The sequence below is a fragment of the Prionailurus bengalensis genome, chromosome B3 (assembly GCF_016509475.1).
Source record: "Prionailurus bengalensis isolate Pbe53 chromosome B3, Fcat_Pben_1.1_paternal_pri, whole genome shotgun sequence".
NCBI classification, from domain to species: Eukaryota; Metazoa; Chordata; class Mammalia; order Carnivora; family Felidae; genus Prionailurus; species Prionailurus bengalensis.
In genome coordinates this window covers 40,283,812-40,311,272 of record NC_057355.1, presented here as the reverse complement: position 1 = coordinate 40,311,272, position 27,461 = coordinate 40,283,812, and the positions used below count along the sequence as shown (strand labels likewise).

Genomic DNA, 27,461 nt, shown 5'->3' with positions numbered 1-27,461 from the left:
GATAAATGTCAGTCAGACCACGTTACTTCCTGTCTAGTGATTTCTCATCTCACCCAAACCCATCCTGTTTTACAAAGCTCTGCATAATCCGCTTCTAACTTTATCTCTGGTCACTTCCCCTTATCACTATCTCTCAACTCCTTTACCCCTCCCCCATTTTTTTCCTCAAACTCATTATGCTCATTATTTCTTCAGTGCCTTTGCACCTGCTGTCCCAGATCTTTGCATGGGCCTTGGCATTCGGTTTTTAGCATAGTCATATAGGAATCACATTTCCCCCACCCAATCTCTCTATATATCATTTTGTTGTTTAAATTATTCACAGAAATTGTCACCAGCTGAAATGATCTTGTTTTTGTTTACTTTTTTATTGCTTGTCCATCCCTCCCCTAAAGAGAGAGCTCCAGGAGAGCAGTGTCTTTGTATCCATGTATCCACGCAGGAGGTGCTCAAGTAGTATTTATTGAAAGAATGAATGAGTTAGGAAATGATGAGGAGCTGGGGTTCCATGTAGGACTAGGTTCTCCTAGTGGGTCTCCTTTTCTCTGCACCACGCCGTCATCCACATCGTTAACCAGTATTAACTTAGAGAGGAACTTGGACCTGTCACCTGACCTCACTCAATTTGTTTGCTCATTTGTGAAATGGGAACTCCTTGCTGAGCCAACTCCAAAGACTGTTGGAGATGCAAGAAGCCAGTGGGTGGGAAAGCCCAGAGCCCACTGACAATCAGAATCAAATGGGTCTGGGGGCACCTGGGTGGCTCAGTCGGTTAAGTGTCTGACTTCGGCTCAGGTCATGACCTCACAGTTTGTGAGTTCGAGCCCTGCATCAGGCTCTGTGCTGACAGCTCAGAGCCTGGAGCCTGCTTCAGATTCTGTGTCTCCCTCTCTGCCCCTCCCCAGCTCACTCTCTCTCTCACAAAACATAAAAAAAAAAAAAAAAAAAAAAAAATCAAATGGGTCTGGCCTTGCTCTGCTTCCCCACCAAGTCCTTCCCACTTGATGCTGTTCAACCTAGTCTGTGGAATTCCTCCTCTCTGGGTCACTTGCCTTGCCTCCCCCAACACTTAGCCCTCCAAAGGTCTTATTTTACAACTTCTTGTAGGGAATTTACACAAGACCATGACCTTCACTGTGAGAAAGCACAGGCTATAAAAGGCCAGGCTTGGCTCCCAGCTCTGTGGTTAAATATTGATACTAGCAGGAAACAGAGGCCTGGGGCAGGTATACCACATATCCTCCTGCAGTAATGGAACCCCCAGACTGAGGGTCTTCCCCAGCCCATTGCCTGGGCTGGCAAGACAGTCCACATGTTTTCTCTTTACTTCAGATCAACATATAGGAAGGAAAGTATGGAGCTGCTGGCTCTTGCAGATCGTGAAAGCCAGGCAGAGCCTGTTTGTCATCTAAGGCCACTCATTCAAGAGGTCATTCACTCTGGAGTGACAGAGGAGGTTCCAGGCCTGGGCGTGTGCTAAGGGCAGAGCTACCAGCTGGGCCCCACTGCCACAGGCTCTACAGCACTGTTCCCCCAGGTGACGGCTGTGACGGGTGCTCAGGCGCAGAGACCACCTAGTGCTCCGGTAAGGGGAGGACATAGAAACCAACGCTGCTCCCAGCAGCAGATCAAGACAGGCCCAGAAGTCAGATCCCAGGTGAGTGTCATCAACCTCCCATGGGGATGGGTGGCTTGGGCTCTTTGGCAGGAATCATGGTCCCATGGCAGATGGTTAAGCCCTGTGTAAAACACAGGAATCTCCCAGAGGGGCCTAAGGAGACATAACTAAATGCAATGGGATATCCTGGATGGGACCCTGGAATAGGAAAAAAGACACTCACAGAAAAATGAAAGCCAAATAAATCATGAAGTTTAGTTAATAATTTTAAAAAAATTAAAAAAAATAATTTAAAAATTTTTTTATTTTTTATTTATTTATTTTAAAAAAAATTTTTTTCAACGTTTATTTATTTTTGGGACAGAGAGAGACAGAGCATGAACGGGGAAGGGGCAGAGAGAGAGGGAGACACAGAATCGGAAACAGGCTCCAGGCTCTGAGCCATCAGCCCAGAGCCTGACGCGGGGCTCGAACTCACGGACTGCGAGATCGTGACCTGGCTGAAGTCGGACGCTTAACCGACTGCGCCACCCAGGCGCCCCTAAAAAAAATTTTTTAATGTTTATTTATTTTTGAGAGAGACAGAGACAAAGCATGAGTGGGGGAGGGGCAGAGAAAGAAGGAGACACAGAATCCGAAGCAGGCTCCAGGCTCCAAGCTGTCAGCACAGAGCCCGATGTGGGGCTCGAACCCACGAGCTGTGGGATCATGACCTGAGCTGAAGTCGGACACTTAAGTGACTGAGCCACCCAGGTGCCCCTAGTTAATACTTTTTTTAAAGCAGGTATATTAATACAATGCCCATTCTAGAAGGAAACTGGATAAGCGCTCTGAAGGAAACGTGTCCTTTGTTCCTGTGGCCTCTAACACAAGCAGGGAGGGCTGGCTCTCAGTTCTAGGCTTGTATTCATGTTATCATTGTTTGTTTGTTGGCGTATGTTTATTATAACAATATTATACATATTTAAAACACACATTCCACTGTGGACATCAGCCCACATGCAGATTTGTACGCCACTGTCTTGTCCACTGTGGCTTTATAGTAAGTCTTGAAGTCAGGTAGCATCAGTCCTCTGATGTTTCTCTTCTCCTTCAGTGTTATGTTGACTAACTCTGGGTCTTCCTCTCCATATAAACTTTACAATCAGTTTGTCCATATCCATAAAATAACTTGCTGGGATCTTGGATTGATATTGCACTGAATCCATAGATCAAGCTGGGAAGAACTGACATCTTATTAGTTCCATTAATTAAACATCCAAAATTGGAACTGTTGTCTCAAAAGATAGAATATACACAAACACTAAAAAAATACAAATACGCTAAATATATACTTAAAATATACATACAAAACACATATTTAAAAATATATAATTACATGTATTGTTTGCATGAAGGTAGTGTGTACTCATGAGAAACGTATACAGTACAGAAATGTTCAAAGTGAACACCCCACATATCCAGGCTCCATCCACTTCCCCAGAAAGAGTCAGTGTTGGCTATCTTGACCTTCACGCTCTTTTCTCTGTGGGTCTGGGGGGGGGGGGTCTGCATATGTGACAGGAGCCTATGGCCAATGTTGCTAGTTAATCCAGACCCTCCTGCATCTGAGACTGGACAGAAAATCACAACCCTTCTTAGCAAGTGCTCTGGACAGACAGCTAGAGCTGGAACAGCAAATCATACATTAGCCATTCCTGTAACTTTGTCTTTTCCTTATTCAACAGATGTTCAGTAAGTAATAAGTAGGTAGTAAGCTTCCAAGTCCAGGAAAGTCTAAAAAAGATCTTTGTTGGGGGCTCCTGGGTGGCTCACTAAGTGTCATCTCAGGTTTTGATCTTAGGGTCATGAGTTCAAGCCCCACATTGGACTCCACGTTGGGCATGGAGCCTACTTAAAATTTTTTAAAATAATAAAATAAAATAAAATAAAATAAAATAAAATAAAATAAAATAAAACACTTTTTCTCCTTGACTTCCATCTCTATCTTGACACGCAAATGATCATTCATATATGAAAAACTTAGCTCAGTATTTAAAAAAAATTTTTATAAGTTTATTTTTGAGAGATAGAGACAGAGAATGAGCAGGGGAGGGGCAGAATGCAAAGCAGGCTCCAGGCTCTGAGCTGTCAGCACTGAGCCCGATGTGGGGCTCGAACCCATGAACCGTGAGATCATGACCTGAGCTGAAGTCGGACGCTTAACCTACTGAGACACCCAGGTGCCCCAAACTTGCTTAGTATTATATTTGTGTCAAAATATTTCCCCTCAAAATATATAGATGCTTCTTTATTTCTCGCAGAGCATTTAGAGTTGGAAAAAAACTCTGATGTCAATCCTTTTACTAATACTTTGTTTTTCTAGTTGGCTGTTTGCCATCCAGCTATCTTTGGATGTTCCTGACTGAGCGTCCAAAGCTATTGCAGAAAGCCGTATCAGAAGAGGGGCGCTTGAGATTGCCTCCGAGACCCTCTGTTCTCTTTTTGTGTTTGTTTTTGGTTAGCCCCATGACGTTTTCACCGTGGGTCTGTTCAAAACTCTTCTGTTTTACTTCTTTACTTTTATTTCCATTCCTGCCCCCTTTTTCCTCTTCCCCCAGAGATAACTATCCTAATATGTGTAATGTGTATCTTTTTTTAAAAATGTGTTTTGTGAAACGTGTAGTTTTGTGTGCATATATTTTGAATTTTCATAAGTGGTATGGCATGCCCCCTTATCTGTTGGGGATAATTTCTTTGGGATATATACATACTCAGGAGCAGAACTGCTGTGTCGTGAGTCGTGTACACTTTGGCTGATTTGCTCTAGATGGCGGCCTGTCTACACGCCCTCTGTTAGTGCCTAAGGCTATAGTCCCAGAGCTCTACCAACACACAGCATTATCTACCATTTAAACTATGTCCATCAGATAGATGTCAAGTGCTATTTCATTTTTGTTTTAATTTTCATTCTTTTGATTACCAAAAGATTGGTCACTTTTTCATATGCTTGCTAGCCTTTGGGTTTCTGATTTTGTAAATTGCCTGTTTATATCCTTTATCTTTTATTACGGTTCCTATCTTTTTCTTGTTAATTTGCAAGAATTCTTTGTATACTCTAGATATCAGTCTTTTCTTGATTTTAAGCGTCATCAATATCTTATCCCAACTGGAAATGTGCTTGTTACTTTATTGAGGGTATTCTTCATTGAACGGATAATCTTATTTTTGATATAATCAAATCCATCAGTTTTTTGTTATTGAAGATTTGAGCTTTTAAGAAGTCCTACCTTGGTTCTATTAACATATATTTTTTCCTCTTCCAATTAGGTTTTTAATTTTGGAGTCTACTTCAGTTTGCTGTTTGTTAGATGTGCACCTCGTCTTCCTTTTCTTCATCAGTAGCTAGTTTCCCTGACATCATCCACTGAACAATTCCTCCTTTACCTACTGGTTAGTGTGTCCAGTTCCCACGTGTACATAGGTCTCTATGAAATCTCTGTTCTGATCCGTTGGTATAGTGATTTGGTCTTGTGTCAAAACCATATTTTAAAAATTTGTTTAGAGAGAGATTGAGAGAGCACGTGAGTGGGGGAGAGGGACAGAGGGAGAGAGAGAAAGAGAATCTTAGGCAGGCTCCAGGCTTAGCTCGGGGCCTGATGCCGGTTCCATCCCACAACCTTGGATCATGACCTTAGCCAAAATCAAGAGTCAGACATTCATGTGACTGAGCCACCCAGGTACCCCAAAACCACATTTTTTATCACTATGTCTCAACCTCTAGTGGGGTCAGTCTCTCCTCTTTTTTTTTTAAGATTGACTTAGCTACTTTTATATGTTTACTTTTTCCATATAAATGTTAGAATAAGTTTATCAAGATCCTCAAAAAGTCCAACTAGAATTTTGATTGAAATTGTACTGGATTAATAGATTAACTTGGGGATAATTGACATGTTCATAATATATTTATCCTTTCCAAAATCATAGATGTCTCTCCATTTATTCAGACCAACTTTTTTTTTTGTCCTACAGTTTTAATTTTCTTCATAGAGGTCTTTTCTATGCTTGGAAAAGTTTATCTAGATGCTTTATGGCTTTGATGCTATTATGAGTGGCGTCTCATTTTTATTGAATTTTCCAATTTCACTAATATTGTGAGAAATGCTATTGAACTTGTATATAGCAACTTTACTAAATGCTTCTATTAGTTCTAATTGTGTGTCTTTCTAAGTAGATGATCTTGTCATCTGAGAATTATGAGTTTTACATCTTTCCTATCAAATTTTACACTTTATTTATGTATTCATGTATTTAATTGAATCTATATTACATATAATATTGTGTAAATTTCATGTGTACATTAGTTTGATACATTTATATATTGTAATATGATTGTCTTTGTAATTGTATTTATCACATTACATAATTATAGCATAATATTATTGTCTATTTTATGCATTAGATCACTATGGCTTATGTACTACTAGTTGCAAGTTTGTACCCTTAAATAATATAAAGCTTATCTCCCCCCCAACATTTCCTGGCAACTACCATTTCGCTCCATTTTTTACAAGTTTGACTTTTAAATTTTTTTTCATTTTTTATTTTTATTCATTTTTTTAAGTTCTTTATTTTGAGAGAGAGAGAGAGAGAGAACATGAGCAAGATGGGGCAAAGAGAGAGAGAGAGAGGGAGAGAGAGAATCCCAGGCAGGCTCCATGCCTAGCATGGAGCCCAACCCGGTGCTCGATCTCACAAACCATGAGATCATGACCTGAGCCAAAACCAAGAGTCAGGCACTTAACTGACTGAGTCACTCAGGTGCCCCTAAGTCTTTTTTTTAGAATCCACATAAGAGTTATATCATACAAGCTTCTAATGTCAAACTGTCCTTCCATTCCTGGTATTAAGCTTCCTTGGTAATGATTTTCTTAATACATTGTTGAATTTGAGCAATTAGTACTTTATTTAGGATTTTTTCATCTACTTTCATAAGTGAGTGGGCCTATCATCTTTTCTTTTTGCATGGTCTTCATGTAGTTTTGAAACCAGTGTTAAAAGAACAATCCAATTGGTGCTGTTCATTTTGGGGGACAACTTATTTAAAGTAAGAATTATCTGCTTATTGAGAGTTTATTAGAACTCACAATTAAAGCCATCTAAACCTGGACTTTATTTGTCTGAGAGTTTCAAGTATCTTGTCTAGTTTTGACATTTTCTTTTTTTCTAGAAATTCATCCATTTCTGGTTTGTCAAGTTTATTAGTATATAGTTCAAAATACATTTAAAAACATTATTTGAGAGAGAGTGAGAGAACAGGGGAGGGGGAGAGAGAGAGGGAGACAGAGAGAATCCCAAGCAGGCTCTGCACTGTCAGCACAGACCCCCACACAGGGCTTGAACTCATGAACCATGAGATCATGACCTGAGCCAAAATCAAGAGTTGGATGCCAGGTGTCCCAGGTTCAAAACACATTTCTATATATTTAAATCTCTGGTCTAACTTTGGTTCTATTTGTATCTTTTCTCTTTTTCTGGATCAATCTTGCCAGAGATTTATTTATAAATATATTTTTAAAAAACAGGTTTTTGGTTTTGTTCAACTTGTCAATTCCCCCCTGCCTTGATTTCATTGATTTCTACCTCTATTTTTATTATTTCCTTTTTTGTTCTTCAGAGGACCCAGGGATTTGCCTAGACAAATTAACCAGAGGCAGAGCCAGATGAGGGGCCAGCCCCTTGGTCTTAGATCAAGGCTCACTTCCCATGGCCTGAGGCCTCCTGTCAGGAGCCCAGAACAGCTGGGAGAATCAGCTGCCACAGCCGGGCCCCAGCCTGGGCACAGACCTGTGATGTATAATACAGAAGCCTCATGTGTCTGTCTAGTCAGAACTGAGACATGCAATAAGTGTAAAATTTACACCCAATTTCAAAGACCTGGTACAAAAAAATGCAAAATATATCAACCATTTTTATATTGATTACATTGAAATGGTACTTTTGGGGATATGTTGGATTAAACAAAATATGTTGGATTAAACAAAGTTAATTGCACCTACTTCTTATTTTAATCTGGAGAGTGGGAATTTTTGTATGAAGTAGTAATAGCACAGGTAGTACAAGAACATGTCAAGCACGATGTGTGACTGTTTTGAGACTGACTGAGGTTTGGTAAACACAATTAGCTTAACCTGTTTTGTTTTGTGGGAATGGAAACAGCCTCAAATTAAGGAAGGGGTTTATCCAGGGAGCATGAGTTCAGTTTTTTCTGTTGCAAATGGCAGAAAAACAATTCTGACAACATGTCCAAAAAAGAAAAAGAAAAAGAAAAAAGAGAAAGAAAAAAAAAGTTATCAGAGGTTTGCTGAGGACTGACCAATCTGGCCTAGGAATGGTGATGGAGAAAGAGGAGAGCCCAGCTTTCAGTAGCAGGAGCTGGCGACTACCTTTCTCTGACACTTTTTCCTATTCTCAGCTCTGTGTCTCAGGTCTCCAGAAGAGAGGCCGATAGGCCCAGGCTTTGTGGGGAGACAGGAGCCTGTGATAGGCTATTACATGGCATCAATGGTGAGAGGTGGGACAATTTGCTAAGAAACCCGGGTGACCTAGTGCGTTGGGCTGCAGAAGCTGGATGGGGATGCTGGGCAGGCAAAAATGAAAAATGTCCCTTACAAGGGTCCCACAGCCTGCCAGCGACTCAATCCTCCTTACTCCCAGGTCAGTGCTCCTCTCCACACATGATGAGTCTCAATAAATATTTGAGTGTCACCACTTCAATGGTTTCTGCCTCTCCAGACCCCACCTGCCCTGAGGCAGTCTTGGTCCAGTAACTCTGCGCCAGAGGAGAGCTGGGTTAGGGTAGTAAGGGAGGTCAAACTGGGGTGGGGTATCCATCCATGCTCTCTGCTTTGTTTCCAGGGGTCTTCAGGGCTTTGCTCAAGGGCCAGAACCTAGGAGGCCCGGTGGGCAGCTTGGGAACAAAGGGGCCTAAGGATTTCATTGTCAGAAACATATCCCAACCGTGAACAGGGGCATGGACCACAATGACGGGGTCATCCAAGCTCCAGCTGGCACCGTGGTGCCTCAGGAACTGCTGGAAGAAATGCTTTGGTTTTTTCGAGTAGAAGATGGTAAGTGGTGGGGGACTGGTGGGGGGTGGGGGTCTGTCCTCAACACAGAGTGGAATCTGGCTGAAGCCCCCTGACACAGCCTCATCCTTCAGGCTGCACATGTCCTCCAAGGTGGGGACCGAGGCTGAGGGGTCTTAATTCCCCAAGGGGTCTGGCCTACCCGCACCCTCCTCTCCTTGGGGTGTGGTCATTCATTCACTCATTTATTTAATCGTTCACAAGTATTTATTAAGTTCCTTCTGTGCAGCAGGCACTGTTCTCAGCACTGAGGTTACAGCAGTGAATAAAGCACAAATGTCCATGCCCTCATGGAGCATACATTCTAATGAAACAGAAAAGAAACCAGACACACAAGTAAAATGCATAGTATGTTGGTGATGAGTAATAAGGAGAAAAACTAAGCACAGAAAGGGAATAGAAGGGTAGGTACTATGGTCAAGGAAGGCCTCACTAAGATGCTCTTGTTTGCATAAAGGCTTATAGGAGATGAAATGATTAGCCACGCAGATTATGTGTGGGAAGAACATTCCTGGCAGGGGAACAGCTAATGCAATAGCTTTGAGGCTGGACTCTGCCTCACTTTGGCACTGTGTGGACAGATCTTATTATCCAAATTCAGATTAGCCACTTCAGGTGTTCTCTTTCGGCAGTTGTGGAACAGTTTTACAGCCATCCCTTCCTTCCCACCCCCAGCCTCCTTTCCTTCCTTCCTTTCCTCGCACTGCACAGGGCTGGCCTCTGGCACAACTCTGAAGAGTGTGAAGTTTATGTCCACCCACACCCCGCTTTCCACACGATTATCCAACTGCCGTGCTGTCCCTCTTTAGATTAGGGCTTCTGTAGAGCAGAAATCATGCCTCCCAGTCTCTCTCCCCCACAACTAAGTTCCTGCAGGGCAGGGGTCTCTCTACAACACCCGGCCTACAGCAGAGGACGATTAGTGCTGTGAGCTGAGGCTGAGCCCAAGCCCCAACTGTTGGTGGGCCTGAGGGGCACCCAGCCTCTCCTCAAGGCTCCATTCTGTGTGTCCTTCCCCAGCATCTCCTTGGAATTATTCCATCTTTGCCCTGGTGGGTGTGGTGATTGTGATAAGCATCGTCCTCCTGAGAAAGAGCATCCAGGCAAACAGGTGAGGAGCTGGCCTAGGGCTGGTCTCTGGGGAGGTGGGGAAATCTAGGGAGGGGTCACATAGGGGCTTGGCTAGCCACCCTTTGGGACAGCAAAATGCAGCCTTTGGGGTCCTCTGACAACACAAAGCTGTTGAAAAACTACCCCCTGTCCCTGGCCAGCAAGCAGAGGTCAGGATCTCTGGTTCTGGAGTCACATAGGTCTGGGTTCAAATCCCAGCTCTGCCACTCTCACAAGTGAGTAAAAGATTCTGATACAAAGGGTCTGGGGTGGTCATTGGCATTTTGCTAAATTCCCTGGATGATAAACTTCCAGGGCTGACTTTTGAGAGCTCCTTGAGGACACAGACCACATCTGACTCAATTTTGTTTCCCCAAGCGACTGGCAGTGTTGGGTTCTAGAAATGATTCAATAAATGCTTGGTTCACACATCTTCCCCCCTCCCTCCCTCCCTTCCATTTTTCTTTCAACAATTACTATATACCCACCAGTCATCACTATCAGTAACTTTCAAACAAAAACAATGAGAACCCTTCCCTCATATCTGTACCATGTTTTACAATTTGAAAAGTATCTTCACATTCTCTCATTTGACCCTCAAGACAGCTCTGTAAGGTAGGGCAGGCACAAGTTATTTATTTCCATTGTACAGAATAAGGTAATTGAGGATCTAAGGAAGTGCTGGCCTAGCTTCTGTGCTCTTCCTTCTCTGCTTTTATATTATGCATGAATTTTCTTCACAGTTCTGCTATAAAGTAAAAAACAAAAAACAAACCCAGTGCCCTTTGTTCACACTGAGAACTAGTACTTATGAATTGCTGTGGCCTCATTCACTACTCATTCTGCAGGTAAGAGCTGAGCACCTGCTCAGTGCCAAGCTCTGTTCTGAGAGTGGGAGCCACAGTCACGGGCAAGAGGGATTCAGCCCCTGCCTTATAGAATTTACAGTTTGGTAGAGGGACAAGTGTAGTTCAGAGTGACAGGTGCTCAGTACGGGACATAGAGAGTACAGTGGGAGCACAGTAGTGGGATCTGGGGCCTTCAGGGCAAAGAGATAGAGGGAGGGTGGGCCAAGGAAGCTTTCCAGACTGAGGGACAGCAGATATCAAGCTTGACATGCTGGAGGAGGAGGGCCCAGCCATGTGGCTGTGGCATGTGAAGTGGGATGGGGATAGAGGGAGGACAAGAAGGGGGCAGGACCCAGAATGTATGGGTCCTGGGGGCCATGCCAAGGTATTCAGGTTCTAGCTCATGGGCACTGGGGAGCCAGGGAATAGCTTTGAACAGGGACATGAAAGTCTTATGTTTTAGCAAGGTTAGTCTGGATGCAGGACATAAGAGGAACCAAAGGGATATAGCTTCTAAAAAGGTGACCTTGCCTTTCTTACCCTGTCAGGAGGCATTGCCCTCAACAAGGTCAACTCGGGAGCAAAGTGGCTGTCCATGGGAAAGGCAGACAATGAGCTACTCCTCCTGGGGCCCAAGCAGATTCTCTGGGCAGTCAGCTCTTACCACAGCTCGGTCCCTCTACTCTGGCCAGGAAGTCTAGGGGTACCTTGAGTAAAACCACCTTCGGGGAGATGTCATTTAGGGGAGTTACCGGAAGGAAGGCTGGGTCTTGAATGCCAGGTTAAGGACATGGGCAGTCAGGAGCCACTAAAGATGCTTGAGTTAAGGCGTGATGTGTGCACACTGCAGTTTTAGAAACATGACTGGTGCATGGGGGCTGGTTTGGAAAAGCAAGGACCTAGAAGCAGGAAGGTTACTTAGGAATTTCCCTAAAGTAGTTTGTCTGAGGATGGGGTGGGATGAGGGTGGAGATGGGGTGTGGGGTAACAAGGACCTGCACTAAGTAGAATGAAGTCCTGGGATAGAAAATGTGTGGGTTGGCAAAAAGAACACGGAACCCAGAGTCAGGAGACTTAAATGCAAGTCTAAGGTGTGTGCTTTTTTGACCTTTTTGAGCCACATGTCACCTTGAAGGGGAGCCTGTAGCAATAATAGTTGAGCTCATGGTGGCAATGAGAATCTGGGGAGACGATGCACCGGTGAGTATAAACTGTTTCTCTACCAAAAGAACATCACACTATCTTGGCTTTCTCCCCCAGCAGTTCCCAGAACTGCCCACTGGATTTTCCACCTCGCTAGTCCACTTGCGAGACCTAGTCTTGCCCCAGCCCCTCAGTCCCCCAGCTCAGGGAACCCCGATTCAACAGCGTGTTCTCTCCTCCCAGAAATCAAAAGATACTGAGGAAAAACAAACCGGAAACAACAACTCTGGAAGTCCAAGACTTGGCTGAGGCCGGAGCCAGAGAGGACAACAACCTGAACATGCTAAGAGAGACTTTGCTCTCAGAAAAGCAAAATTTGGCCCAGGTGGAAACTGAGTTAAAAGGGAGAAAGGTGTCACTGGTTCTCCTTCCAGACCCACAAGAATCCGAGAGCTAGGAGGGGTCCAGAGCACCGCCCCATGTTGTCAGCAGATTCAGTGAATGAACTGCAATCAAAATATTGTTATGAAAAAAAAAACCCTCCTTTTAATTAAAATGCATCTGAAGTGGGCATTTGGAAATGCAGTTTGTTCCAATGGGGGTGGTTCAACACAAGGGGCTTGGAGCAAAATCGCAAAATCCATAGCCGGCCTGTGGGTCAGGAAGCCAGGCCACGACTTCTAGTGTGGTTTTGAGGAGTTCATAGCCTCTCTCTGACCTCAACCTCTCCATCTACATAATGGGGCTGAAGGCTGGATTAGAGCTGTTGCTCTTTTTTTTTTTAATGTAAATTTTTTTTTTTTTTTTTTTTTTTCTGAGAGAGAGAGAGAGAAAGAGCGCGAGCACAAGCAGGGAAGGGACAGGGAGAGAAGAGACACAGAATCTGAAGCTGGCTTCAGGCTCTAAGCTGTCAGCACAGAGCCTGGCGCGAGGCTCGAACTCACAAACCACGAGATCATAACCTGAGCCGAAGGCCGACGCTTAACTGACTGAACCACCCAGGTACCTCTAGAGCCGTTGTTCTTAATCCAAGCTCCTGGAATTGCCAAGAGCAGGATTCTGGGCTCAGAATTCCCTTGCCACCCCTTCCTCCTACCAGAACCATTTCCTTTACCTGCTTATCTGCTGAGGGTCTACCAGAGATTTCCTTTGGGCCAGGGGCCCTGAGGTAAACAGAGTTAGAAAACTATAGAGCTCCCTGTGCTAACAATGGAATCCCAAGAGTGCTGTCCTGATCCCACATCCGAGCCACAGTGTTATGGTATAAGCTATGGTGGCCAAAAATGCTTTAGGTTCTATCTTTCAAAAGTGGACTTTGAACATTCAGACCCATTGCCAAAGGTACTGGGTCTTGCTGGACCAGACTACAAACTGCTCTACTGTTTCTGCCTATGAGCCTGGGACAGGCTAACAGTGCCCACCGGATGTCTGATACTGCCAGTTACAGGCTCTCTGGATCCTGTGTGATGGTCACTAGAGAGAATGACTTTTTTCTGCAGCTTCGATCATTAAGCTTCAGGAAGCTGGTCCTGAGGGTCTGTGGAGAGAATCCTTAATTTAAGATGGGAAAACAAGGCAGGGCTGCTTCCTGGTGACTAAAACACTGGATGCTCACTACCCAAGGCAACCTAGAGCCCCCAACCTTCTATCCTCATTGAGAGGCAAAGTACCAGAAACAGCCCTTCCTGGGAATTTTGCTTCTCACAGGCTGTCCCATAGGATTATTTAAACTAGATTTTACTTGGATAAACTGTGGGGTTTGGTGCTTGGGGCTTCTGTGAAATCAGAAGACAACAGGAGGGCCAGGCTCAGGCCACCCAAAACCTGTAGCCGCTCTGCCCTTTCCGTCCACTAGGTGGTGCCAGGACTTCAAGTCTGCTCCTGTAGAATGTTCTTCGGCCTCTTTGTACGCAGGGCCTACTGGTGCTGACCAGACATCCAGAGCTGTCCACTAGGGGCCACATCTGGCCTGGCTGTTGCTGGAGCAGGAAGGGGTGATGGCACCATGATGGACACTGCAATTTCCTTCCACTTCAGCCAGACCCAGGTCTCCGTGTTGTTTTGTGGCTACTTCCCTTCAGGGTGGGGGAACAGCAGTAGTTACCATGGAAACCAAGGCCTGGAGGGACTAAGAGCAGCATTCTGCCTGTCCCTCCAGCTCACACAGTAAGCTGGGTGTCAGGGAAATTACTTGGTGCTCGAAGAGGGATCAACTGTCCGCCAGAGGGCTATTGTTCCATCAGAGGGAAAGCCAGTGGTGAGAAGTCAGCCCCTATCCTGCAGCCCTGCACAGCCCCTAAGTCTGGGATCCTTAGGGGTGCCCTCAGAAGATCTTGAAGCCCTTCAACAGGGTCAGGGTAGGTGCCTTGCGCTTGCTCTGGGCCCGGGATGCCTTCACAGTGACCAGCTTGGCCTGGGCCACGGCAGGTATCTCCTTCAGACTGACGGTGGAAAGTGTGTTGAAGGTACAGCTGGCCAGCCCATGCCGGGCAGTGAGCGGAGCCTGGTGTGGCAGGGCCCTCTCCTCGGAGATGAAGAGGGGCCGGGGCAGGGAATTCTTCTCCAGTTCCCGCCGCGCCTCCCGCACGGCCTCGTGGAAGACATGTTGCACATGCTCAAAGTCTAGGCAGGCAGAGACCTCGAAAAACAGGCACCCAAACTTGCCAGCCAAGGCTGCACCCTCTGCCTTGGTGACCTGCCTGGTGGGGAAGCAGGGCGAGGCAGGGTCAGGAGCACGCATCCAAGTGGGGCAGGCCTGGGCCTGCACTCGGCTCCCCACTCACCAGCTTGGTGAGCTGGAGTCATCTCATCTGTACAACAGGATAGTGACCTCTACCTCTCAGGGTTGTTAAAAGAACTAAGAAAAACCACTTGTATTGTGTGCCTAGTGTAGTACCTGGCACAGAGTCAGTGCTCAATGAATGATGGCTGACCTCACCAAAGCCAGAATTTAGAAACAAAGCTGTAGGCAAGGGAGAAGCTTACTGGTTAGACCCTGTTTGTGCACCGAGGAAGATGGTCATTCCCAGCCCTGCGTCTATGCCAGCATGGGTCCTTGGTCAGGAAATGAGCCACCCTCAGCCCAGGTCTGTGGGACTGACTCTAGAGAAAGGCAGTGGTTTGGACTGAAGGGTGTGACCCACAGAGGCAGGGTGGGTGAGGTGACTCAGGATGCCTGTGGTCAGAGCTCTCAGGGCCCATGGGGAGTTTTGCCTGCCTGTCCAGGGGAGGGGCAAGAGAGAGCAAGGGTGGCATTTCATTACAAGGAGGGAGAAAAGGAGAGAGGGAACAGCACCGATTGTCAGCTTCGTCCTATACTCCTCTTTTGTGACGGTGGGATCGAATACTTAACTGGGGAGGTCCTGGAAGTTTTGGACCTGAAAGCCATGGGACTAAAGGTGAGAGGAAAACAATTGGCTCTTGGGTAGGTCAGATGTCCAGAAGAAGGAAGGGGTAGGGGGTACCTGAGGTCTTGAGGCCAAGGTTCCATTGGCTGGATCTTGGTGATCACCCTGCACTGCTGATCACCCCATCCGCCATTCCTAAGGACAGTGGCAGAGCCCATGAGACAGGTGGGTATTGGTGGGAAGAGGTTCCTGAGCCAAAGTTAAATTGGCAGGGGGAGGGGGATTGGGAGAGGGCTAGTTGCCCAGGGGAGTATCAGACAGAGAGTAACTGGGACAAAAAGGGCCAGAGGCAGAGCATCTAGACTCCCCACCCATGGCTGATGTCCTGTCTGGAAGCTCACTGCTTCCTAAGAAACCTTTTTGAAGGAATACTTGGTATTATTTGCTTTTATGATGGGCTTGAATCTACAGATTTGTCACTCTGGAGGCTTGAAACGTGAATTTTTAGAATATGCAGCACCCCGTACATGTATACATGTTTGTGAATGGGTGACACAGGTATGTAATATTATCCTCTTATTTTGTTGCAGCCTGGTGACAATTTTATCAGTGGTTCAGGAACCACTGCTCTAACCTATGTTTTACCTTCTAGCTGCAAGACAATTATGGGAGACACACCAATGCTCAGCTAGAAGTTTTACTGCTCATCAAATCCTGACCCACTAACCTCAGGACTTGATCAAAGAAGGAAATGAAGATAACTGTCATGACTTTTCTTAGGGAATTGAAACTGCTCGAGTCCCATAATCTTTGTTATTTGCTACCAAACCATTTTTAGACAATCCCTTTGGCAAAGATCAGGATCAAAACAGTTGTCTAAATTTTTTCCTCATACTGAAGACAACTTACCACAATTCAGTCTTCTGACCCCTCTGGCAGGCACTGTGAGCTCTATAATTCCTCAAAGATCACCTTTTGGTTTTAAGATCACACAACTTCCTTCATTTCCTGAGATGAAATTTGTCTTGGTCTGAGGGCTGAATGGCCAGTAAAGGCTCCTACCGTGGCCCCTCTTCATGAGACTGCACCCCGTCCCACTGCCCATCTGATTTGTTCTGCACCTAAGTCCCCTCCCTGCTAATACCAGAATGGGCCTTTGAGGCTTGGGGAAGCAGGGTACTAGCCATGCACAGGGAGGGACAGGTGGAAAATGGGTGGAAGGTGCCATACTTCAAAGGTGGGCTGGCCACATAGGACAAATGTCAGTGTTGAAGAAGGCCAGTGGGGTCACTCATCAAGTGTAAGCATCATGCTTTCAGGGGCCAGGCAAGCAGCTCAAATGTATAGGGAGGGTGGAGGTAAGCCATGGGGAGTGGTAAGGCCTGTGGTCAGCTGGAGAGAGCATGCCCCTCCTCAAAGCATTCCAATTCTAGGTCTTTTAAAACTCTGTGCTCGCCAAGCAAAACGCTGCTGTATTTGCTGGTAATCTGCCCTCTGGCCCAGTCTGTGACCTCTGATTCAAGTCCAACTCAGTCTAAGAGAACCTGCCCTCAGCACAGCCAACTGTGGGAGTGAGCCTCGGGCCATGCTTGGGTGAGGCTAGAGCTGGTTGGACCAGAGCAGACACCTGATTACAGGAGCCAATCACAGCCTTTCTTCTCAGACCTGGAATTGGGCACTGAATAATCAACAAGCTATGGAGAGTGAGGATGGAATGTCCTAGAGACAGGCAAGAAGGGTGAGGCCGAGAAAGACCACAAAGCCCCATGAGGATGGAAGGGGTGGCATCTCTTCTAACTTTCAGGGTCCAACCCCTGTGTGGGCCAGAAGCTCCTCCTTTCCTGCCCTTGCCTGTCTGGAAGACCACTTACCTTTAACCTAAATTTGAGGGGATTATTCAAATTTAGCCAAACAATCCCCAATGATGACACCCAGCCTTTACAAATGAGGAAAGTGAACTCCAGAGAGGAGGACAAACTGTCTGTGCTCACCTGTACTGGGCCATGTCCAGCTTGTTGCCCAGCAAGAGGGCAGGGGAGCTGCGCTGTGTCTCCTTGGCGTGCAAAGCAAGCAGCTCCAGGTAGCTGCTGCTGTCTTCGAAACTCTGGCGGCTGTCCATGCTGTATACCACCAGGAAGGCGTGGGCCCAGTTCAGGTAGCGCTCACAGTTCCTGGGGGTATCCTGGGGTGAAGGAGGGAAGCCTCGGTGGGGGCAAAGGCCTTCACCTGAGCTGCCCACCCACCTCCCCATTCTCTGGGTCTTTGTATATTGTTCCCAACAGAGCCCTTTTTAAAGGGGCACTTGAGTGTGGATTTGGCTTGGTGTGAAAGGAGACATTGTCTCGTAAGCTTCACTCCCACCACCCAGAGACTTGGAGACCTTGGCCTCTGAGGCACAGAGCCAAGACTCTGGCATGGCTGCTACAGAGACCTGGCTATCCCTGGGCACTGCTGGTTTTGCATCAGGTTGATGGTGTCCCTTGGCTTTTGAGAATAACTGGTATCCAGTCCTGGCAGGGGATGGTGAGAACATAGGGAGAATGTGTGCACTGAGGGGACCTGGGCCGAAGAGGGTCTCTGTGTAAACACTTGTAAGCACCTGTCTCCATGTGTATGTGAGCATCAAGTCCCAGAAGAGAGGATCTCTGAGTTGATGTCAGCAACCATCAGGTCTCCCCAGGCCCCATCCCATCCCTTCTCACTAGGCAAACGAAGAGATTCCGGAATGGAGAGGTCAGCACCTCATTGAGGGTCACACAGCAAACTAGAGCTTAAAAAGTTTACACATTCCCATCTGAGGCATCCACTCTGGGACCAGGACTTCCCAGGAGGCTGCATGGACTCTCAGCTCTCCAGGGGTAATGGGGGTACTGTTACCGGGTCTGCAGTATCCATAACCCTCAGGTGGACAGGCTGGTGGTCCACTGTCTCTTCGGAGCTGTAGGTGTCCTCTGCAACAGATGGTCAGCCAGGTCAGAGGCAGTGCAGGCTGCTCAGTGGGTGATTGGGTCTGAGTCCCCACCTCCCTGTGCTAGACCCTGGGGGATCTATTCTGGAGCCGGATGAGCTGGGACAACTGGGGAGGCGTTGGCTGGCACCCAAACGGAGAACACAGACAGAACCTCCCACTGAGGAGAGGCTGCTCTACCTGTCAGGGTTCAGATCATAAGAGGTCACTCACAGAACATGCCATAGGAGTTGGGATTGTGTTCTGGGTCTGGCCACCAAGCCTATAGGATCAAGTGTGTGGCCCATGGTCTTGTTTAGCAGCAGAGACCTCTGGAGCTACACTGCCAGCCTATCCCCTCCAAACCCCAAGCTTCTGCACTCTCTTCCCTCTGACCACAATACCTGGCCCCCAGGAAGCCCCCAAGGACAATCCTCCTGCACTCAGTGGTACAAGAGATGGGAAAAGAAAAGCACACAACGTGTGTGTGTGTGTGTGTGTGTGTGTGTGTGTGTGTGTGTGTCCAGAAGTCCCAAGAAGGTTTTACAAATATTCCTCATCAAAATAATAGCAGAGGACTCTAGCATAGTCAAACGTTTTAGGTTGGAAATGTGGAATCAAACCCAACTTCAGCTACCTTTTAGCTATGTGACTTGGCCAATTCTTTGAAGCAGTTCTTTGAGGCTCTGTTTCCTCACTTTAAAATGGGGATAACATAACATTGGCTAAACATTTTTCAGATTTTACTCTGTGCCAGGCATTGTGCTAAATGCTTGTTTCTGCGTTTCATAGGGCTGTGTGAGGACTGGATGGGCCCCCAGGCATGGGGCCTGGCCCATCATACATGTCTGGTAAAGGACAGGGGACTGTGGTGCTCCAAAGCTGACAGGGCAGGTTCACATTCCTAGCTGATATTTTTTTTTTCTTTTTCTTTTGAAATAATTTTGGACTTGTGTGGAAATTGCAAAATAGTACAGAGAGTTCCTGTGTGCCCTTCCCTCTGCTCCCCACAAGGTTAACACCTTACATAACCGTAGTAAAATGATAAAAACCAGGAAATTGATATTGGTACCATACTATGAACTAAACTACTGACTTTATTTGGATTTCATGAATTTTAACTTTTTTTCTTTCTTTCTTTCTTTCTTTTTTTTTTTTTTTTGCATCTCACACCCTCAAACCTGAGAAAGCAGCAGATGGCCTGGCATGCAAAGATGACCTCATTGTCATATTGACATTCTTTCTATCTCCAACCTTCCCCTGTGCCACTGGCCCATGTGTATAAGTCCACTTGGCCATCATGTTTCCCTGGGTGCCCCAAGTGACCCCAAGAAGAGCCCCTGGGCAGAACTGGGGCCCTCTCTGCTTTCCTCCACCTCCCCAACCCTGGCTGAATTCACCACCACTTTTCTCTGAGGGCCACTGGCAGTCGAGCCAGGCCTGGACACATGCCAGGTCCACTAGCAGCCAGCAGGAATCACAGACAGCTCCCATCCCCAGCCTGTTTGGGGACTTGGATAAATAGCTACTCTTATTCAAAAACAAAAAAAAAAATCTAATGGAAAATATGCCCCAAATGTTTAACTATATTTAGTGCAAGAAGAGCTGCCCCTAGATGCCTACATCTTGTTCAGATTTTTCTTTATTTTCCTGCCAAAGTTGTCTGATGCACCCTTTTTAGTTGTGCCACACCCCCCCTCCCCAAACAGTCACTGAGTCCTGCCCAGTCTCGGGGAAAATCTTAGCCTAGTGTTGGTCTCCTGTGGTTCTTCACAGCATAACAGCCTTTCAAAGTTACTGTTAGCACCACTAGAGAGAGATGAAGCCCAGAGGAGGAGGGACCTTGCCCACTGCCACACAGCACTCCATCAGTAGAAGGAATGTGAACTCAGGCCTTCTAGACTGGGCTGCCTCCCCATCTAGGCATGGGGCCGCCCATCACCCTCTGCTCAGGGGACCAGCTGATCGTCCAACTCTGGGCAGAGCACAGGGGAAGAGCAGAAGCTCCCAGGCCAGCTGAGGAGGAGGAACATGTATGGGTGAGCTTGGGGAAGCCTCAGATGTCATCTTATCTGGCTTCCTCCCCCATGGCAGGTGAGGTAGGGGGTCCTTTCCAAGTCACAGTATTATCCTATCTTCCCATCACCAAGTCCTGCTCTCCAGAGCATTCTGGGGTCCTTAATCACATGGGTTTCATAATTCCTAGTTCTAAATAACATTCTGGGGACTTTCATGCTGAGAGAAGCTTCTTTTCCCAAACTATTTTCCCCTCATTTACAGTAATAGTCTTTTTATTTTTTTTATTTTTATTTTTTAAAAATTTTTAACGTTTATTTTTGAGACAGAGAGAGAGACAGAGCACGAACGGGGGAGGGTCAGAGAGAGAGGGAGACACAGAATCTGAAACAGGCTCCGGGCTCTGAGCTGTCAGCACAGAGCCCGACGCGGGGCTTGAACTCACGGACCACGAGATCATGACCTGACCCGAAGTCGGACGCTTAACCAACTGAGCCACCCAGGCGCCCCAGTAATAGTCTTTTTAAAGGTGTCAAAGGAGGGGCACCTGGGTGGCTTAGTCGGTTGAGCGTCCGACTTCAGCTCAGGTCATGATCTCACGGCTCTTGAGTTCGAGCCCCGCGTCGGGCCCTGTGCTGGCAGCTCAGAGCCCGGAGCCTGCTTCAAATTCTATGCCTCCCTCTCTCTCTGCTCCTCCCCAGCTCATGCTCTGTCTCTCTCTCCTTCAAAAATAAATAAAAACATTTAAAAAATAATAATAATAAAGGTGCCAAAGGAGCTCTGGTCAGAGTGCATGTAGAATGATGCCTCAGAAATGGTGCCTGCATCTTTGCTGGACAGGATGAGGGCAAGAGAGGTGAGAAGCTGTCATTCTGCCCTGAGAAAGCCAGGCAAGGTGCTCCCCAGCTCCTCCTTGAGAGGACTCCCTCCTGGGGACCCCTGCCCTTCCTGGAGTGCTCAGCACAGGCACAGCCTTTCCACAGGCACTGATTCTCTCAGCTCCTACCAGCAATCCTAGCCACAACGCTTTAAAAAAAATTTTTTTTAATGTTCATTTAGTTTTGAGAGAGAGAGACACAGACAGGGCATGAACAAGGGAGAGAGGGTAGAGAGAGAGAGGGAGACACAGAATCTGAAACAGGCTTCAGGCTCTGCACTGTCAGCACAGAACCCAATGCGAAGCTCAAACCCACAAACCATGAGATCACGACCCGAGCCAAGTCAGATGCTTAACCGACTGAGCCACCCGGGTGCACCATTCCCAGCCACAACCCTTATGCAGACAGAGTACAAGCTATTGGTCCCATCTTCCAGATGGGGAAACCAGAGCCTAGTGCTATGCAGACCTCTGGTTCCAGGCCCTCTAGAACATAAGGCCATCCTAAGTGAAGAGGCACTGGAGTGATACTCATCTTCCTTTATACCTGAGGTTCTCCATAGGGAAATCACTGAGCCCTCTCTGCCTCAGTTTCTTTACCTATAAAATGGGGATAATAGTCATAGCTCTTCTTTAAAGGCTAAACCTAAAACCAAAATTCAATCTCATGTTTAAGAGTACATATGTCATGCCCAGTACTGCACTCCATGCTAGAAACGGAAATGAATAACACAGGTTTCCATGCTTGAGAAGCTCACTTTGGGTTCAAGGAAGACCTCTGAAAAGGAGCAAGAGTTGTTTTACATGTCCTGATGGCTAACTCTCTCCTTGGTCTCCTTGGTCTTTCTCCACAGAAAGAAAGGCTCTGGTCCTAGAGTCCACTGTTGCTGCAGGCAGTCATGGGATAGTGGCTGGAATGTTTAGATGCTGGGGCAGAATCCCAAGGAGGAGTGGGACTGGTCTCCCAGAATGGCTGAAGGGGAGCATCTGGTCATCTCTCCAGCTGACAGGCTCTCGGGCCAGGGAGAGAGACCTAAGGCTGGGGTGACTGACCACTGTGGAGGGCTGCCCTGCCCCCCCCCCCCGCCCCCAGACAGTGTGACCACACATTCCACTATCAGGTCAGAACTCCAAAATTACTCAATCAGGAAGCCCAAACCACTACTGTAGTAGGCTCTGGCGAGACCCGGCAGGAAAGGTATGAATTGGGGGCAGGGATGAAGAAACTGGAGGCTGGATGCCAGATAAAATATAGGATGACCAATTAAATTTGAATTTCAGATAAACAGCTAATGTTTTTTACCCTAAGTATTCCCCATGTAATATCTGAGCTAGGCAGGATCTGTGTTTTGAGGAACCGCCCTTGGAAATCCTCATTTTCCCTTCCCAAATACCCCCTGCTTGTATGGCTTTCCTTCCCACCTCCTCCCTGTCTTCAATTCCCCCACTGCTTCTGCTTCCATGTTCTGGTGTCTCTCAACACTCCCCTGACCAGCACACAATTACATCCTGTTTCCCACCCCCATGGGCATTGACCTCTGCTAATCAAGAAGGCTCCCCTCAGGAGGCGCCTGGGTGGCTCAGATGGCTAAGCTTCCAACTCTTGATTTCAGCTCAGGTCATGATCTCACGGTTTGTGAGTTCAAGCTCTGTGTCCAGCTTTGCGCTGACAGCATGGAGCCTGCTTGGGATTCTCTCTCTCCTTCTCTCTCTGCTCCTCCCCTGCTTGCTCTCTCTCCCAAAATAAATAAACATTAAAAGAAAAAGACCCCTCAGACCTGCTGTGTGACCTTGGCCCAGAAGCCTCAGCTCCCTGGGCCTAATTCTTCCACCGTTCTACTGAGGGGCTGTGTCATAGCGCAGGTAGTCAAACCAAACTTTGAGAAAACAAATCCCTTAGGGACTATCAGTAAGTCGCCTGCCCTGTACTCTTGACTTAACGAGGGGACCCCCTCTGCTTTCTCTTTGACATCTTGGGGTTCTATTTAAGATCACCTTGGAAGAAGGGATTCTGCTACTTAGGGAAAAAATTCTAGAACCCAATAGACTAAATAGCCCTGAGGTCCCTTCCTGCTCCGTCACTGGGATTCAATATTCCAGTGTGAACTGAGGGCACCAAGGGGCTAAGGGGCTCTTTCCTTCAGGTGTTACAGCACATTCCCTCAGGGCCCTGCTGCACACCCTGCTATACTGCGGTTTCCAGCCTGTGCCCAACAGCCCTGGGATTCCCTGGAGAGCCCCCAGGGTCCCACAAATGCTTCATTTCATTCTTATCAGTGGAATGAGTGAAAAAGAATCCCAGACTGCAACCCCCCATTTTCAAAAGGCTAAGAGTATCCAGACACACCATTTTTTTCAGTGAACAGTTTACAAAAAACAAATGTTATAAATGTAAACGTTAATGGGGCGCCTGAGTGGCTTGGTCGGTTAAGCGTCCGACTTCGGCTCAGGTCATGATCTCACAGTCCGTAAGTTCAAGCCCCGCGTCGGGCTCTGTGCTGACAGCTCAGAGCCTGGAGCCTGTTTCAGATTCTGTGTCTCCCTCTCTCTCTGCCCCTCCCCTGTTCATGCTCTCTGTCTCAAAAATAAACGTTAAAAAAAATTAAAAAAAATAAATGTAAACGTTAAGGAAAAGGGCAGGAAAAACGAATATGCATTGTGCCTAATGTGAGTCAAATACTAGGCTAACATGTGTCATTTCTTCAATCCTCACAGTTATTTTCTGAGATAGGCATCTTTATGCCCACTTTTCAGATGAGGAAACAGAAGCTCAGAGAGATTAGGTGACTGCTTCAAGGCTGTACAGCCAGTAAATGGCAGAGCTAGGGTTCAAACTTAGCTCTGACTGATACCAGAGCATCCTTTTTTCCAATATACCATGATATGGCTATAAAACAAGATGAGTTTTCTTGTGTGGTTCAAAAATGGGTCAGCAACCAGTAGCACTAGATAGTTTCTCAAATGCTTTGTCCAGCTTTTCTGGAAAAGTATACTGAGTGGCCATCTTGAAGACCAACACTTAATGGCTGCAGACGTTCTGTTATGTTTGATTTTTTTTAAGTCTCAACATACCTCATAATTTAGGATAAATCAGCCTATCTCAGTTTTCCTAATTAAGCCAACCCCCAAATTGTCTGGGGTGGGCTGTGGAAGGATGTATTTCTGGCATGTAAAACATTTTGTCCCACGGGCTGAGTCATCCTGGGTGGTTCCTCCCCTCTGCCCCCAGATGTTCAATCCTGGTCAGGTCTGGGCCCACCACAGTGTAGGTGGGTGCATGGGGGCAGGGGTAGGGGGGATCCAAGTGGGACACAGTAGGAGGATGGGGAGGAGTGGTTCCTTACCCAAATTGGGGTCGTATTCGCTGATAAACCTCCTGGTCAGAAACTTCACGGTCAGAGCTGCAGGAAACAGAAAGAAGCTGGCTCAGTCATCCCCTGCTGTCTTTGGCTGCTGGTTCCCAGAGGTTGCTCCTCTCATTTTAGGGAGGACTTATCTAGCCTCTGTGACTCCTGGCTGACACTAAGCTCAGCTCTTTGGGGGAATGGGTCTAGAAGCTGGGGAGTTGGTTCAAGAAGCTCAGAAGAAACCAGAAATACAAGGAACCATGTCCCCCTGGTTGCATCCTGGCTTTTTTTTTTTTTATGGCAAGAAAAACCATGAGAGGCAAGCCTAACAGGTGTTTTTAAAGACTCAAACTGAGGGGTCCAGGACCCACTCAACCAGTTACCTAAACATCCCCCACCCTGGTCAAGTCATGAAAATTCTGAAATATGGGGCTTTTATTCCAGTTTTGGCTATACACCAAAGACTAAGAGCTGAGTTGATCAGTCTGTGATCCCCAGGGTGAGTATGAACACCCATGTCTCAAGTAAACACATTCTAGCCCTTGGTCCTCTGTATCTCAAGTCTTGGCTCCAACTAGGGCCTCCACACTCATCATGGATGTCCCAAAGAATGGAAAACCTAAAATGAAGTTCTCCCCAAGTGTACTTCATTAATAGAACTTTGATTTTGTTCAGAATTTAGTGACATAAAGCCCCAGGGCCAGCCAACTATTGTGCCGGACTCTTAAAAAGAAATGTGAGATTTTAAAGAAAATCCTTAAAATTCTTTCCCAAGATTCCTTACAGTGTCATTCTGCAAACTAATACCCAGGGAATACACATACTTTAAAATTTAAATTCCTTCATTCATGTAGTCACTGGCTAAACTATACCAAAGACAGAACTACAATTTGATTTTCAAAGGGAAAAGGGCAAATCTTTTCTGTAGGAAAACATGATTCAGAGTCCCCTCTCTGAGTCAGGGGGCTGGTTTCAAAAGTGGAGAGTAGGATCCCAGCGAGTCTCAAAGAACACTCTGGGGAAAGAAACATAGCTAACTGAGCCCTTGTTGGCCAGTCACTAATGGCTGTAACTGGAAAACAGCCCTCCCACCTTTAGCTGCCTGGGACTGTGAAGTGGCAGGACAGAGGAACGAAACCTTTTTCTGGGTCTCTGCCTAAGGGGACACCCACCCACCTGGGCTTCACTTGGGTGACAGCTGCCAGGAGTGTTTAAGCCAGAGTTCGGTGTTGACAGAAATGATCTCAGAGGCAACCCGAAATCTAGGTTCATCAAGAACAAGGCCCAGACACCTGGGATGGTAGTCTAAGGGGTTTCCAGAAAGTCAAGAGAGGGGTCTAACTTGAAAATTACGTTTGATAAGAATGCACACTTTGTTCCAGAATCCATTGAATTGGGGTGGCCCCTCCCTGGAAAATCCCAATAGCCAGTGACCTCTACCACCTCCCTTCATCCCCAGACTAAATTGAAGAATAGCAAGGCTGTAACTAAGCTCCTAGGGACCTGAGCTAGAGATCAGCCCCTAACATGTCCTTGCAGTGCTAGTCACCAGGGCCGACTGCTCGCCCCAGGGAGAGGAGATGGAAAGCAGTGAACAGCAAGGGAGAGATCAGCAGAGGACCGTGAGACACAGATACAAGCAGAGAGGAAAGACAACTGGTGTCTGAGACACAAAGGGAAAGACAGGCAAGGAACAGAAGACAGATGAGAGATGGAGGAGCTGAGAACATAGTAGAGAAACAAGCAACAGAAAAACTGAGGCAAAGAAGAAAATCGCGGTGTCTCACTCAACCCACCTGGGCGCAGGAAGCCCCAAAGCCAGTGGGAGAGCCTGCCTGCAACCAAGTCCACAGCGTCCACACCTGCTCCCCGTCTCTCGGGTCTTCCCCTAACTCCTTGTCTTCCGTCCCGCTACCCAACTCACCGGACTTGCCAGCCCCGCGGCGTCCCAGGATGGCCAGGTTGACCTCGAGAGGCGCGCTCTGCGACCCGCTGCCCACGCGGGGTTTCCCGAACACCGAGGACATGGCGACCCTGCTGAGAAGGTCACGAGTCCTCTGCCGAAGGGCCCCGAGCCGCGTGCCCGCCTGTTGGGGCCCTAGGGAGCTAGTCGCCGGCTCCTTTCACACTCGCGGGCTCGGGCCCGTCGATGTCCGCGCCGGGCCCGGCGTCGAGAGCGGAGAGGGCTGCGTTCCCGCGGCCCGGCCCAGCCGGGCGGGAGGAGGGGCCCGTAGAGGCTGGCGGGCGGGGCTGCCAGGAGAGCCGCCAAACTCCTTGTAAGGGCTGCGGGAGCCCCCCGCTGGGAGGGAGCTCTGGCCGGCCGGCCGTACAGCCCACGGCAAGGCTTCGCCTGGAAGACAGCGCTGTCGCCACTTGGAGCTCCCCGGGACCCTGCAGGCAAGGCCCGGGACCGGAGAGAGAGAGGCTGGGGTAGGCGGAGTGAGGGGAAGGATGTTTCCAGCGTAGTCTGAACCTCCGTGCAATCTCTTTCCACCTGCAAAAAAATCCACTCCTTCCTTTGTTCTACGCAGCTGGCCCCGCCTCCTCCTCCGGGAAGCCTGCCCGGTTCAATTCCCAGCCTTGCCCTTTCTCTAGGTCACAGTCACAGCCAGCGCAGCCTTGGCACACAACTTCCCCAACGACATTACCCTGCCTTTCGGTGTGGGGACTCTCAGGCATCACTGCAAACTCCAGGCAGAACCCTGACTCCTGAGAAGGGGAAAAGACTTCTTTACTAACATTTCATGGTCAATATGTATCCAGCTTCAAGAAACCTAACCCATCCTGGATTACGATGGATTACATTAACTCCTGATGGGAGTTAATGAGTTGCATGTGTTTGTGGCCTAGTGTGTAAACGGAGCATTTTACTTATCCTAAAACCTGGCACCCTCTCATGCCTATAATGATTCTAGGATTGATGGATGAGCTTGGTAGGGGTCACCTGACATTTCTTTTGGGACCCAGGATAAATCTGATCATGATGGACACAGAGCAAAGGGCCTACATAGGGAATCTAATGCCAGCTCTTTCACTAGGTGACCTTGGGCAAGTCACCTCACTTCTATGAGCATTGGTGTT

At 47.4% G+C, this 27,461-nt stretch overlaps 2 protein-coding genes across 3 annotated transcripts; one reads left to right on the top strand and one right to left on the bottom strand.

The window, feature by feature from the left end:
• The first annotated feature begins 1,215 nt into the window (after positions 1-1,215).
• On the top strand, positions 1,216-12,477 carry SLC51B (solute carrier family 51 subunit beta). Of its 2 annotated transcripts, none has more exons than XM_043555162.1 (4): positions 1,216-1,657; positions 8,627-8,727; positions 9,766-9,856; positions 12,090-12,477. In XM_043555162.1, the coding sequence occupies exons 2-4, from the start codon at positions 8,631-8,633 to the stop codon at positions 12,301-12,303; spliced, it is 402 nt and encodes a 133-aa protein (XP_043411097.1). In that variant the 5' UTR covers positions 1,216-1,657; positions 8,627-8,630; the 3' UTR covers positions 12,304-12,477. The 2 variants fall into 2 exon arrangements, with proteins under 2 accessions (XP_043411097.1, XP_043411096.1); XM_043555161.1 differs by having other exon boundaries at positions 8,516-8,727.
• RASL12 (RAS like family 12) lies at positions 8,937-27,461 on the bottom strand. The gene is made up of 5 exons (XM_043555160.1): positions 26,305-27,461; positions 24,378-24,434; positions 18,071-18,144; positions 17,185-17,375; positions 8,937-14,545 (listed from the first exon to the last, which is right to left on the bottom strand). Exons 1-5 carry the CDS (start codon positions 26,405-26,407, stop codon positions 14,170-14,172), a joined length of 801 nt encoding a protein of 266 aa, XP_043411095.1. The 5' UTR covers positions 26,408-27,461; the 3' UTR covers positions 8,937-14,169.

Bases quoted from the DNA above. Each gene is read 5' to 3' on its own strand.
- SLC51B (XM_043555162.1), top strand. From the start codon at position 8,631: ATGGACCACAATGACGGGGTCATCCAAGCTCCAGCTGGCACCGTGGTG. The intron at 8,728-9,765 runs GTAAGTGGTGGG...GTCCTTCCCCAG, and splicing joins GTTTTTTCGAGTAGAAGATG to CATCTCCTTGGAATTATTCC. The intron at 9,857-12,089 runs GTGAGGAGCTGG...CTCTCCTCCCAG, and splicing joins AAGAGCATCCAGGCAAACAG to AAATCAAAAGATACTGAGGA.
- RASL12 (XM_043555160.1), bottom strand. From the start codon at position 26,407: ATGTCCTCGGTGTTCGGGAAACCCCGCGTGGGCAGCGGGTCGCAGAGC. The intron at 24,435-26,304 runs GTGAGTTGGGTA...TGTTTCCTGCAG, and splicing joins CCGCGGGGCTGGCAAGTCCG to CTCTGACCGTGAAGTTTCTG. The intron at 14,546-17,184 runs GTGAGCACAGAC...CTTCCCCACCAG, and splicing joins CTGGACATGGCCCAGTACAG to GCAGGTCACCAAGGCAGAGG.